At 42.0% G+C, this 14,898-nt stretch overlaps 1 protein-coding gene across 5 annotated transcripts in view; it reads right to left on the reverse strand.

The window, feature by feature from the left end:
- The window catches only part of PBRM1 (polybromo 1), a 69,083-nt gene that overhangs the window by 46,745 nt on the left and 7,440 nt on the right, over positions 1 to 14,898 (reverse strand). For all 5 annotated transcript variants that reach the window (XM_075286516.1, XM_075286514.1, XM_075286515.1 and 2 more), the window contains exons 2-12: positions 13,293 to 13,448; positions 13,105 to 13,202; positions 12,780 to 12,927; positions 9,618 to 9,761; positions 7,487 to 7,603; positions 6,496 to 6,564; positions 5,925 to 6,023; positions 5,651 to 5,736; positions 5,215 to 5,306; positions 3,256 to 3,478; positions 742 to 883 (exon numbers count right to left, since the gene is read on the reverse strand). In XM_075286516.1, the coding sequence (XP_075142617.1) occupies positions 742 to 883; positions 3,256 to 3,478; positions 5,215 to 5,306; positions 5,651 to 5,736; positions 5,925 to 6,023; positions 6,496 to 6,564; positions 7,487 to 7,603; positions 9,618 to 9,761; positions 12,780 to 12,927; positions 13,105 to 13,202; positions 13,293 to 13,433 (1,359 nt within the window). In that variant the 5' untranslated portion in view covers positions 13,434 to 13,448. The remainder of the gene's footprint in view (positions 1 to 741; positions 884 to 3,255; positions 3,479 to 5,214; positions 5,307 to 5,650; positions 5,737 to 5,924; positions 6,024 to 6,495; positions 6,565 to 7,486; positions 7,604 to 9,617; positions 9,762 to 12,779; positions 12,928 to 13,104; positions 13,203 to 13,292; positions 13,449 to 14,898) is intronic.

Below are 14,898 nucleotides of genomic sequence, written 5' to 3' on the forward strand. Positions count from 1 at the left end.
CCTATAGGTAAAATTGAAGGAGAAAGTCCCCAGAGGAAACCTCTGTGGACTTTCTGTGAAATGCGCACCGTGGCGGTTTTTCCCATGGCACTTTTTTGCTGTAGCCTGCTATGTGGGGCCTTAGCCTAAAGGAGGAGGATATGAAGGGGCACAAATTTTGGGACTACACTGGGGTGTGAGGGATGGAGAGTCTGAATCTGAGCGGCACCACCCACATGTACAATTGTGAAATCATTGGTGGCTACATATGGACTTGGGTTTGGCTGCACCTGGTTACCAATACATGAAGATAACGCTTTTATTCAGGGATGTAAATAGTTTTCAAGTTACAGCTATAAGAAAAGATCCAAACAAGGCATGAGATGTGGGGAACTGCACACAGTAAGGCTGTGTTCACACATCACAGCCACAATCTGTGTGTTTGCTGTATGTCCTGGAATGTGAGGACTGAACTCACTGCATTATAGAGAGGTAAGAAGCAGTGAGCATCCAAATGGCTAGAGTGATACTGTCCTGATTGTTTTTTCTTTTAATGAATTATCTATTTAAATTTAGCAAAAAAAAAATTAGATTTTTTACAGTCTAGGAGACAAGTTTTTTTTGTTTTTTTCAGTTTGGCATTGCACAAAAAAAGTTTACATGTACTGCCAGTATTAACAAGTAGGTCTCCATATCTGCAGATTCTTTCCACTCCCTTCTGTTACCATATGAAGAATTTAGTGACATTATTGGGGACCTTACCTGCATTAGCTGCTGCAGTTTAAAGACCCGCTTGTAAATTGCTGAATTTGGGACATTGTAGCGTTTTGCATTCTCAAACATCATATTTAAGTCGGTCTCCAGCTGGTCCAGGCTGTCATAGTCTTGGTTCTTTAGCTTAGTTCTGCGAATAAATAAAACAGGTAAGACATTTCACACTAGTACACCTTGAAAAATCACTAGTCAAAATGACAATACCCTGCGGCCTCTTCACTGTATTCCAGGTACTGTGCTGTAGTCTCTATAGCGGTTGTACCTGGTATTGCTGCTCCTACCATACACCTGAATGGCGTGGAGCAGCAGGAGTATTAGGAGACAGGTGGATGTGATGTCAGAGTCTCTAAGAAGAGGCTGCAGAGCTTGCCCCAACGCCAGAGTCCCTTAACCCTTTCAGGACCAATCGTCATTGATGCCCCAATGTTTGAGAATGTCTCCTAGAATGTAAAATCTAAATTTACAGAATGTATACAAAAGTGCCAAATTTAGCACTTCTGCATACATAACTTTACACAGCAATATCTTTTTAATGGCTTTGCATATCTAAACTATTTTTATCAGGACACATCAGGCTTGAGATAAGTACCCTTTTCTAAACAAGTTGAATTTTTGTTTTTGCTAAAAAAAATGTTCTATAATTTGAAAAAAATTTTGCTTCTTTTTTACCAAAACAAAATTGGTTTTATATATACTATTACACAAACATATTAAACTTAGATTTTCTAGTTCTTCTGGTTACAAAAGTAATATTTATATAGTTTTTCAACAAAAAAAAAATTAGGTTTTATTTGGTTTTATATTCAGCATGGCTTATTTTCTGGACTCCTGGTCCATAAGTAAATTAACCAGTAGTTTAGTATAGTAGTCGGCTGTAAACTGCTCGTGTTATCCCTGAAAAGAAAGAGCAAACATCCAAGAAGAGTGTGAAAGAAGGGCCGGCAGGGGAGCAAGCTCTGCTAGCACAATGGGAATCATCATCACTATAAAGAGTTAAATGTGATAATAAAAGTCCTAAAGGCTTCCCTTATTACAGTGTACCTCCCTGACAATAACTTCAGCAGGAGCTGCAGCTTTTACAAAATACAATATAAACTTAACACCCTCATCCACAAGGCTCTCCATAATACTGAAACCTCTCTACATTTCCCCCTCATTTTTGGTTACCGCCCAACCCGTGCTCTCTGTTCACTCAATGAAAAGACAAGTACAGACAAAAAGATACATCCTCTATTATAAGAAACTCCCACGCTCGTATACAAGACTTCTCCCGAGTTGCACCACTTCTCTGGAATGCGCTATCCCGGACAATCAGATTAACTCCCAATTTCTACAGCTTCAAGCGCAAACTAAAGACGCATCTTTTCAGACAGGCCTATCACAATTCCTAATGTAAACCCTTCCATACTGTAATTAGAATCCCTAAAACAAACCCTCCTCTGTTCCCGCTCCCACATTTCCCCACGTGATATAAAGTTAGCCTAAAACGGCATCATATGTCCAGGCACCGCCTGCATGTTAAAGGACACGACTGGTGACGGCTCATACAGTTTTATGTTTGTGTAATGACAGTAACCTCTATTACAAAATAATATGACCACTGTATAAGCAATGCTACCTCCGATGTCGCCCGTTAACTCTTCTGTCACCCCCTCTACCTCATAGATTGTAAGCTCTTGTGATCAGGGCCCTCAGTCCCATTGTGTGAAGTGACTATTTCTTTTTAATATATCTTTCTGTCTGTATTTGAACCCTACAAATTGTACAGCGCTGCGGAATATGTTGGTGCTATATAAATAAAATGTATTATTATTATCACTCCTACAGGAGCAGTTGTATATCTTACGCTGGGTTCACACCTGCGTCTGGGGTCTCCGTACTATGGTTTCCATAGATCAGGTCCGGCCGTGCGCGGCGGTGAGCGTTTTAGGCTCTCCGCCGCGAAACCGGATTTTTTTATCCGGACACAGAGTAGTGCATGTCCGACTCTGTGTCCGGATTATAAAACCCGGTTTCGCGGTGGAGAGCGCAAAACGCTCACTGCCGCGCACGACCGGACAGCTTTCTCACCCATTCAAATGAATGGGTGAGAAAGTCTCCTGCAGGCTTCCATCTCCTGCATCTGTTTTATGCAGGAAACGGAAACCTGCAATAAGGACCAACGACGCAGATGTGAACGAGCCCTGAGGTGTATGACTTTAACATAACTGCAGCATTAAGTATCAGATAGCAATGTCTGGGCATAAACTAACTGATTTGGGGGTCCCAGGAGTCAGACCCTACAATGTGATACTCATGATCTATGCTAAGAAAGGATCATAAACAAAAACTATCTTTGAAAAACCCTTAAAGTGCATCTCCTCATTGGGGTGCTGTTAAACTAATCTATCAGAAAAGTGAGTTTTTCCTAATGTTCCTGGTATCCCTAACAATCACAAACTTCTACACTTCAGAGTGGTTGTTACTGTCCTAAGGATTATAAAATTAGTATCATTTATTTACCTAATCTGCTGTAGAGCGATGGGGTTCTTGATTTGCTGGTAATAATCTGGATATTTCTTCTTTGACGGGAGGTGGAAGAAGGGTTCAGCTATCAGTTGACCCTGATTATTCCGACAAGACCTAACAGTCTCATAAAGCTGATATAATGGGCTCGAGATATCCATGAATGAGGTTATGCTTTCTCCTTCAGATTCTCCTTCCTCATAGCGGATGGATGATGCTGCTGAACAAATAAAAGATACCACATTATTAATCCTATTACATCCAGAGAAGAAAAACAGCAAACATTTAGAGAAGGGAATAGCAGGCTCGTAACTAAGCACATAACAAACAAGTGGTAAATAAGGCTAGTTTATGGTACCAGTTCTGCTAGGCCTCCCTTGGGAAAAAAACGTCCCAGTTTTTTCTCTACCTTTGTACTGCTGCAAAAACCCTTATTGCAAGGAACTAGAGGAGTATATCTCCCCCGTTAGGGCCAGACTTACTCACTAGGATGACAGCTAGGGCTTCTAGGTTGCTCTACCCTTCCCTCCCCACCTCTACTCCTGTTTTTCCCTTTGAGTCTTTGTTTGCCCCCCTTATTTACTATTCTTTATATTTTGTTTGTTGTTTATGCTCTCTTATTACTCCGTTTTATTGTTGTCATGTTTGTTTTGCAATTTTGTGACATGACTGTACTTTGTGTCTCTCCATTTCTCTTTTACCTAATACCTTGTTATTCCTCTCTTTTTAAGGGCAGGTTAATTTTAACACTGAGAGATAGAATATCCAGAATAAAATCCCCAAAAAATCACATGGTATAAATTTTATAAATTTATTTGCATTTTGCATAGAGAAATAAGTATTTGATCCCTCTAGCGAACAAGACTTAAAGGGGCTCTATCACTGGCAAAAGTCATTTTTAACTAATCACATCCTTGCATAGCCTTTAGAAACTCTATTTCATATCTACCTATAGTATGTAGATTGCCTCAGTGGTTTCTGAATAAGTCTGTTTTTATTCATATGCTAATTAGACTAGTGGACGATAGATGGTGCACACCTCTCCTGTTTCCTATGGGAGGCTGCTGCTGATGATGACTCAGCTTCCTGTTTGCCTCACACACATAGAAGATAATGGGAGAGAGGAGGCTGCTGGGAACTTCCTGAGCTGGCTGGAAGCTCATTAGTATATTAATAAAAACCACTAGATAGAAATAGAAACCACTGAGGCACTTTACATACTATAGGTAGGTGTGAAGTAGCATTTCTAAAGCCTATGCAAGCATGTGTTTAGATAAAAATGGCTTTTCCCAGTGATAGAGCCCCTTTAATACTTTGTGGCAAAGTCCTTGTTGGCGTGCACAGCAGTCAGACGTTTTTGTAGTGGATGATGAGGTTTGTTCACATGTCAGGAGGAATTTTGGTCCGCTCCTCTTTGCAGATCATCTCTAAATCATTAAGATTTTGAGGCTGTCGCTTGGCAACTCAGAGCTTCATCTCCCTCCATTAAATACTCATTTCTCTATGCAAAACACAAATACATTTATAACATTTATACCATGTGATTTTCTGGATTTTATTTTGGATTTTCTATCTCTCACTGTTAAAATTAACCTGCCCTTAAAAATAAATCATTTAGGTGATGTATGTAAGAAACATCATGAAATTCTGCATATTGCACAAGTTTTAATCCAGAAACTCTAGGTAGTTGGGAATTTTTTTGTTGCAACATGCCACACCCACTACAAACCTTCTATACAGCACACAGTAAGGTTCAGTATTGCGCACCATATTATAAAAGACCATGAAATTGAACAGAGTTTAAAAAAATAAATACCTATAAATAAATAAAAAATTCTGGAAAAAAAAAAAATCTTACATGATTTAAAGCTGGCACAATCAGTAAATGGTTATCCTGGTGTTGAATGATGCACAAGCTCATGACAATATGCAATGTACTATACTTGTAAATTTTACCATTCAGAGAAGCATCCTCCTCACTCTCTGAGCCATACTGGAGAGCCATAGTGATAGCAGACAACCGATCTCCTTGTGCTGGACGCTTGTTCCTTTTCATGGAAAAAAAAAAAAGTAGTCAAGTGTAACAGCATTCCACTATACATAGACTAATAACGTCTGTCAGTAAGATCAGTTTACTGGGGCATAAGACGCCTCACCAGGATATAAAGTGCAACTCCACTGTAATGGAGCTTTATAGAATTAAGTAACAATGAATGGCTATGGACTGCTCACAAAACCATCACTAAATGAATACGCATTCTTCTTGAACTATTTATTTATTTATGGATGGTTTCTAATTATTTGGCTAAATGGTTCAATAGACACAGATATCACCATATTACACATATATACACTACAATAACTATAGGAGTAATACTTCTTGGGTTCTCACCTGCTGCGGAGACTTGATTTGGAGTACTCTGTGCAGTCAAGTTCAGACTTTTTTAAAGCAAACAGTTTCTTTATCGTATTGGCATCCTAAAGAAATGATCGTACATACCAGTAAGTATGCAAAATTCATGAATGTAAGCTATAAGCATACAATGCAAGAAATGTACATTCATAGTCATTAGATTTAGAAATAATTAGAATGAAAGGTTATCTGGGAGAAAAATCCTATTTTAGCACAGAAAATATATAAATCCCCCAAAATGTCACTCACTCACCTTGAACACCTGGGAACCCGGCTCATTGTAAGTCTTGGCATTTTTGGCTAGCAGATCGATATCCTTGGCCATTGCATTTAAATTCTTATAATAACCTGACTGTAAATGGGAGATGGTAAATTTTAGTTTAGTGCAAGGTCCAACATAAACTGTTCATTGAAAGACTAAGGCCGGGTTCACACCTGCGTCCCGGCCTCCGTTATGCAGGTTTCCGTTTCCTGCCCAAAACTGGGCAGGAGACGGAAATCTGCAGTCAGTTTTCAAACCCATTCATTTGATTGGTCTGGAAAGTGTCCGGCCGTGAGCGCCTGTGAGCGTTTTGTGCTCTCCGCGGTGAAACCGTTTTTTTTAACTGGACACAAAGTCGGACATGCAGGACTTTGTGTCTGGTTAAAAAAATAATAATAAAAAAAAAACGGTTTCGCCGCGGAGAGCAGAAAACGCTCCCTGGCGCTCAAGGCCGTACACTGTCTGTCGGGTTTCCGTCTTCTATCTGCAGAATACGGAGATCGGGCACAGATATGAACGAGCCCTTAGCAGGGTATCAGTCTGCAATATACAGTATACACACCTGAATCCTTTGGGAAACAGTTTTCAGATCTATTGGATCTTTTATTATTGCGTAATAATCTGGATAATGCTGAAAAATACAAAGCAGAACAAAGAAAACTATGAATCACCACCACAAATGTTAAAGAAAATGAACTAAAAAAACATCATGAACATGATAAACCACTTTCCTATTGAAATATTAGCAGTGTTTGTATTTTAAAGGGGGAGGTGAAGGTTCTACTACCAGAAACTCTGACTATCAGCAGAGGTGAGGTTAGAGATGAGCGAACACTGTTCGGATCAGCCGATCCGAACAGCACGCTCCCATAGAAATGAATGGAAGCACCTGTGACGCCGGCCGGCCGCCGGCAAAGTCAGCGTCATGGGTGCTTCCATTCATTTCTATGGGAGCGAGCTGTTCGGATCAGCTGATTCGAACAGTGTTCACTCATCTCTAGTTATGACTTCCGGCACACCAGTTCCCCTTATTTCCCAGGCATATCTATGCATTATAGTGCCTGGTATTGCAGCAGTACAATTTCACTTGCAAAACCAGGTCCAGCTACAAAAAAACCCCAAAACAAAACAAAAAAACATAATGAAGGGCATTTATCAACTGGTTCATTCCAAAAAAGTGGTGCATCTTTTGTGCAAAACAAGGCAGTCTACCAAAGATGTGCCACTTCTACGCCATTTTTCTGGTGTCAACATGTGTTGACAAATTCCCTCCTGCAGCCGATAAACACACAGTCATATGCATGGACACTATCATTAGTCTGGGAAGGCTCTCTATGCTGCACCATATGAAATTGCTGTATTGCCACTATTCTACACTTTCTAAATTTTCGATAAGAATACACTCTAATGCATCTTTAGGCATGTGCTCCTGGATAGGATTGCCTCCATGAAATAGAAGGGGGCTGGAGAGAAAATAAGCTAGATATCCAAGTGTAAACTTTCTGAACACTATTAGTGTAGGCAGAGTATGCCCTTCATATCGAATCACTTACCACTTTCGAAGGAAGCTTCTGGAAGAGTTCACTTATCAATCTGCCATTCGGATCTGTAGCAGAGGTTACGGCTTCCAGTAGCTGCTCCAGGATTGGCTTTAAATAATTCTGTGAAGTCTAAGAAGAAAAAAAATCCTAAATGATATAATTCTCACACATAAAGGTGGAGATTCACCTCAAAAGGGGTTGCGCGATATGATGAAAGGGGCCTCGTGGGGGAGGGGCAGGTTTCCCCAGATACAGTGTCAATCTTGATTATAGGCTGTGCAGCAGCCCTCCCCACTAATCTCACTAAAAATATATAGGGGTTGTCCAGGAGTATAATAAGTAGAGATGAGCGAACAGTGAAATATTCGATATTCATTTTGAATAGCCCCTCAATATTCAACTATTCAAACAAATATTGAATCCCATTATAGTCTATGGAGACAAAAAAGGTTAGTTTCAGGGGAAACCACTATTCCACTCAGAAGAGTCACCAAGTCCACTATGACACCTCAGCAAATGATGACAACACCTCTAGAATGCAACTGGGAAAGCAGGGGAAGCATGTCTGGGGGCATCTAACACGCCCAAATCCCTGTATTACGCCACTAATAATGCGGGAGCAGACTTCTTCCCAAAGGAATGCATTGACCAGCGTTGATTGGCTGAATGCCATAAAGTGTACAGCATTCGGCCAATCAACGCTGGTTCTGCCTCTCGTCTGTGAGGAGGCGGAGTCTAAGATCGGACTGTGCACTCAACTCTACTACATCTGAGATCGGACCGACAATGGAGACTGCTGTGGACCGATCTTAGACTCCGCCTCCTCGCAGACGAGAGGCAGAACCAGCGTTGATTGGCCGAATGCTGTACACTGTATGGCATTCAGCCAATCAACACTGGTCAATGCATTCCTATGGGAAAACGTCAGCTCCTGCTCAACTCTGCTATACCTGAGATGCAGTAGTGCTGTGCGCTCAACGCTGCTACCTCTGAGATCGGACCACAATGGAGACTGCTGTGGACCGATCTTAGACTCTGCCTCCTCCGGCAAAACCAGCGTTGATTGGCCGAATGCTGTACACTGTACGGCATTCGGCCAATCAACACTGGTCAATGCATTCCTATGAGAAAAAGTCAGCTCCCACATAACGCAAGCTGACAGGGATCCCGACTAGCATATAATGGGCTGCCACGAGATATAACCCCAAAGAGCTGTTTGAGTAACATTCCTACCTAAATAAAATTCTTAGCTAAACCTGCCAGTACAACCCTGTCTGTATCCCTGTCTCACAGTCACATAGTTCACAGTCTCATATGATCCAAATTTGAAATCCACAATTTGTATAAAGTGGAGGTCACCCGATTTCGGCAGCTAATTACTTTTTCCGATACCTTCGTTGTCGTAGTTCCTGGGAGGGGATACGAATTTTTAGTGCGTTTGCCGCGTGGTATTCGATTGGAATCGAATAGCTCGAACAGCCTGATATTCGATCAAATACCAATCTCTAATAAAAAGTAAAATATTGATGACATTCTTATGATAGGTCATTAGTAGTAGATAGTATCTCTCACCAATCAGCCGTTTGCAGTGCATGCATTGTATTGGAGCTATAAACACAGGGGATTGAGCTTGCAGTAACTTTCCTAACTGCTACATAGCATACAGAGCTGTCCTTCTTTCATTGGCTGCAAAGAACTGGGGGTGCCAGAAGACGCTTCCCCCACGATCTATATCGATCATCTACCGTAAGGATTGGTCATGAATAGCATACCCCTGGACAACTCCTTTAAATACATAGGAATTAATCAAGTACTCCTTAAGAGTATGTTCACACAGAGTTTTTTGCAGGCGGATTTTGACGCGGAATCCGCCTAAAAATCCGCCTGCAAAAAAGGCTCCTATTCAGTTCAATAGGAGTCCCTGGCTTTTATTGCCCACTAGTGATTTTTTACAGCTAGCGGGAAAAAGAAGCAACATGCCCTATCTTCCCGCAGATTCCGCAGCTGACTCATCTGTGGCATCCACGACTCGAGACTCACTCCTGATTAGGCCCATTCATCGGCATCCCGTTGCGGCTAGCTGTGCGGAAATCTGACACAGCAGAAAAGGTTTCCACTGTGTGAACAGGCCCTAAGAACTCGCCTCTGCTTCCGGAGTTGCAGTGTCCTGTGTATCCTCATCGTCATCATCATCATCTTCACATTCACCTTTCTGGATAAACTCATTTCGTGTGCGTAGGTAAAGGTCCCACAGCTTACATGCTGCTTTGTATTCCGGAGTATCAGACTGGTGCGACATTAAAAAAAAAAAAGAGAAACAAATCATTGATGTGTAGAAAGAGGTATAACACACAATTCTCTAGTAACGAATAATACCAGATTAATCTGAATGCTATACTTTACCCTCGGCCATGTCTTCTTCTTACTATTAAATTCTGAGATGTATTTCCTCTGAATTCACTATCTTATGTACCGTATATACTCGAGTATAAGCCGACTTTTTCAGCACATTTTTCATGCTGAAAAAGCTCTCTTCGGCTTATACACGAGTCAGGGTCCACGGAGCACAAAAAAACGGAAGGACCTGGAAGAGGGGGAGCCTTTAGTGCTACTGCTCTGTGATTGGCTTGTCATGAGGTCACATGGCTGTGATGTCATCAAAGGTCCTGTAGCCACTGGTATGTAACATCTGCAGATAAGGTTGAGTCTAAATCCTAGTAGCTCCGCCCACACCAGAGTCCGATCACATGGTCATGACGTCATCAGAGGTCCTTTAGCACACTAGGATTTAGCATCTACCCTGCAGATGAGTGGCCAGGATTCATTGTGTCTTATGGAAGATGTCTGCTGTATGGAGGAGAGGAAGCTACAGTAACGTGACACACACATGACCAGACTTTTTATCTGCAATGGTGGATTCCCCCCCCCCCCCCCCTCGGCTTATACTCGAGTCAAAAAGTTTTCCCAGTTTTTTGTGGTAAAATTAGGGGTCTCTGCTTACATTCAGGTCGGCTTATACTCAAGTATATATTTCTATAAATAAATTAACTATTTAAGCACTGAGGTTTACATAGTTACCAAAAATTATTACAAATATTAATCAGACTGAGAACAGGATCGGGAAGCCCTGATCTAAAGACCTGAGGAAATCTTTTGAGAGAGAGCAACATCCGAAAAAAAAAATATAAATCTTTGGGATATGTATAAAGACTTTTCAATTGACATTTATTGATTATTCACAGGGAAAGAAATTGATCCCTAGGGATCCAGGGACTGCACACCATTGCTTCATTCCCATAGGGAACATTCAGGTCACTGCATTCTCATTAACCCCTTAATGACTGGGCCAATTTTCATTTTTGCATTTCCATTTTTCCCTCCCCACATTTCAAGATCCAAAACTTTTTCATTTTTCAGTTCATCATTCAAAAAATTCAGAATAGCTGGAATTGGGGGGAAAAAAAAAAACACGCATTTGGCCAATTTTATATGGGTTTAATTTTTACTGCGTTCATTGTGTGGTAAAAATGTTATGTTTACCTGTACTCTGTGGGTCAGTACAATCACGGCGATACCAAATGTATATAGAATTTGTAACGTTTAGATACCTTTTAAAAAGTGAAAAACTTTGCAAAATAGAAAAAACACTTTTTGTCATCATGTTTTGACACATTTAACTTTTTCATATTTGCAAGTATGGAGCTGGGTATGACGTCTTTTTATAAGGGAAAAGATTACATTTTTGATGATACCATTTGGGGGAAGGTTTGATCGGGGCCCGATCGCTCATACTATTCACTACAATACTAATGTATGGTAGTGAATAGTAAAATCCCTTGACTTCTATTACACGCTGACTATGACAGTGTGTAATAGATTCATACTAATGACAAGCCTGGGAGCCTTCAATAGGCTTCTGGCTGTCTTAGCAATCGATCACCACCCTCCAATGACAATCTGGAGGGTGGTGATCAGTCAAATATAGCGGCGCCCATTGCTCCTGTGTATTTTATATACTGCGGCATCTAAGGTGTTAACAGCTGCGATCAGTGCCGGTACCAATTGCAGCTCTTATCAGCGGGTCCAGGCTGTATTATACAGCCTGCATCCACCGTGTATGTAGAGGGCTCAGCTGCATACATGCTCTCTATACATCCCTATGTAACCAAAGACGTCTTATTATGTCTTTGGTTGTTAAGGGGTTAAAGGGGTTGTCCGGGCCCAGAATGACACAGGATAGGTCATCAGTGTATGATCTGTGGGAGTCCGACACCTGAAACCCACATAGATCAGCTGTTCCTGCAACCTCTAAGTGCCAAAAGATACTAGTGGATGGGGACTTCTAGTTAAAGGGATTCTACCACTAAAACACTTTTTTTTCTAGTTACCACGTCGGAATAGCCTTTAAAAAGGCTATTCGTCTCTTACCTGTAGAAGTGCTCTCCGCCGCGCCGTTCGTTCAAAATACCGGTTTGTACCGGTATGCTAATGAGTTCTCTCGCAGCGATGGGGGCGTCCCCATCGCAGGAGCAGCGATGGGGGTGTCCCCATTGCAGCTCGAAAACTGACCGCAGCGCCGCCTCTCTGGTCTTCGGTGTCCTCCCCTTGCCTCTTCAGCGTCTGTCGGACGCCTGCGCAGTATGCTCTCTGTTCGGCGAAGATTGCCGAACGTACTGCGCATGCGCGAATGTGCGGTGCCCGCACTGGGCCCGCAATTTCGCGCATGCGCAGTACGTTCGGCAATCTTCGCCGAACAGAGCGTACTGCGCAGGCGTCCGACAGTACGCTGAAGAAGCAAGGGGAGGACACCGAAGACCAGAGAGGCGGCGCTGCGGTCAGTTTTCGAGCTGCAATGGGGACGCCCCCATCGCTGCTCCTGCGATGGGGACTCCCCCATCGCTGCGAGAGAACTCATTAGCATACCGGTACAAACCGGTATTTTGAACGAACGGCGCGGCGGAGAGCACTTCCACAGGTAAGAGACGAATAGCCTTTTTAAAGGCTATTCCGACGTGGTAACTAGAAAAAAAAGTGTTTTAGTGGTAGAATCCCTTTAAGTACTAGAAGCGGTGCTGCAATTCCCGAAACCACCAGTGGGTGGGGTTTGTGCAGCTCCTATTACTTGAATGGCTGATCTGTTCAGGGTCTGGGTGTCCAGCTCCCACAGATCACATACTGAGGAACTACACTGTGGATAAGGCATCAGTATGAACAAATCTATTTTGGCCAGTGTACCCCTTTAATGGGTAAAACCCCTTTATGCAACATTAGGACAAATACACTCACCAGATGAATAAAGACTCACCTTATAATAAGTTTTTGCATTCTGGAAGAGTAACTGGAAATCTGCTGTCAGCACGCTGACATCTTCATATTCATCCATCTTTAACTTCTGCTGAATTTTCATTAAGTCAATGGGCTGGGAAATAATGTTATAATAATCGGGCTGGTTCCTGTTGGCAAGATGATATTTAATTCAATGACAAAGAACAAAAAATCTTTATAAGGTAGTAGGAAGGAGCTGAACGCAGAAACTGAGGCAAAACAAATGGGGCAGAAAAGAAAGGTGAGGATGGGGATATCTGTAGCAAAAATAAAACCACCTATTTATGAAATATAATGTTCCTTACCTTCGTTTTGGTGCTCTAATAAAAAGCTCGCAAAGAATACGACCTTGCTCATCCTTGTAGTCTCTGACTGTGTTGTAGAGTTCATGGCACACGGCAATCTGAAAACACAAAGAACATGTGAGCATAAGGAGCAGTAAACGGAAAATAGTTGGACCCTTCATCATCCTTTAACCTTTGCAAGCACTTACTGGATCCACCGTTGACACATTAGCAAGTCTCCTTCGTTTTCTGCCAGAATTTGGGGTACTTGTAGTATGCGGCGAATCATCAAAGTCTCCCCCACTGACGCTGCTGGACGGGGACGTGGCCCTGCGCCTCTTAGAGCTCATCGGTTCGATATTGTCCTGCAAATATAAAACACAATATGATACAACAGGGATGTGTCAAACATTAAAGGGGTTGTCCCATCACAAGGATCCTATCTATACTGCTGGTTAATGTGGATGTAAGACTTTTCCTAAATACACTGCTTCAGCAAAACTGCTTTGTTTGCCCACTATATTACTTTATTCAATTTTTTGTGGCCACAGCCCTGACCTAGCTGCTCCTGAGTCAAGTGATGTATCTGCTGCTCTCAGGGGGGAGGGAGGAGGGGCTAAGTGCAGGGAGCGAGCCTGTGTATCTAGCTAATCCTGTGTCTACACCATGTGACCTAGGTCCTGCACTCAGATAGAGGAGCTGCTTTCATTTCTTCTGTTCTCCCAGTTATCAGGCTAGCTAATTCAGTTGTGTTCATTATGGCAGAGACAGGCAGTCTCTGTATGTAACACAGAATGGAGTTGCTGCTGCCTGTACTTCATAGTCCAATGTGGGTGGGCGGAGCTACACGTGAATTTGGGGGCGGAGCTAAACGGCAGGTTGCCTGTGAAACCCCGCCCACCAAATGATGCACGCAACCAGGAAGAAAGAAGATTTTACAAGAGTGAAGACTGGTGAGTATGTGAGGTGGGAATACCCCTTTAAGTAATATGCAAAAAAGGCATGAATGATCTCCACCTTCAGAAACGGCTTCATAATATCAGGAAACGGTCTGTTTAACCCCTTAACAACCAGTCAGCTTCATCAACAGGACAGAAATCTATACATTTCAGTTTGGGATCTACCCGTGACTGTAACGTCTCCAGCGAATAGAGTTCAAATTACTAATGCTGACATACAAATCCATCCACAACCTGTCCCCTCCATATATCTCTGACCTAATCTCCCGCTACCTGCCCACACGTAACCTCAGATCCTCAAAAAACCTCCAAAATCACAAGCTGAAAACTCACCTATTCAGGAAGGCCTACAACCCCCAATAACACTACTGCCACCACACCACCATCTGTACAGTCTCCCCCTCTCTTTCTGTCTCTATCCCTTCCCTCATAGATTGTAAGCCCTTGTGGGCAGGGCCCTCTACCTCACTGTGCCAGTCAGTCACTGTTAGTATTATATTTGTCTGTATATTTTGTGTATCGTATGTAAACCCCCAAATGTAAAGCACCATGGAATTAATATAATAACGTACAGCACCATGGGATTAATATAACAATGTACAGAACCGTGGAATTAATATAATAATGTACAGAACCGTGGAATCAATCAATATAATAATGTACAGCACCGTGGAATTAATATAATAATGTACAGCACCATGGGATTAATATAATAATGTAAAGGACCATGGAATTAATATAATAACGTACAGCACCATGGGATTAATATAATAATGTACAGCACCGTGGAATTAATATAACAATGTACAGCACCGTGGAATCAATATAATAATGTACATCACCGTGGAATTAATAT

This window comes from Leptodactylus fuscus, chromosome 9 (genome assembly GCF_031893055.1).
Source record: "Leptodactylus fuscus isolate aLepFus1 chromosome 9, aLepFus1.hap2, whole genome shotgun sequence".
Classification (NCBI taxonomy): Eukaryota; Metazoa; Chordata; class Amphibia; order Anura; family Leptodactylidae; genus Leptodactylus; species Leptodactylus fuscus.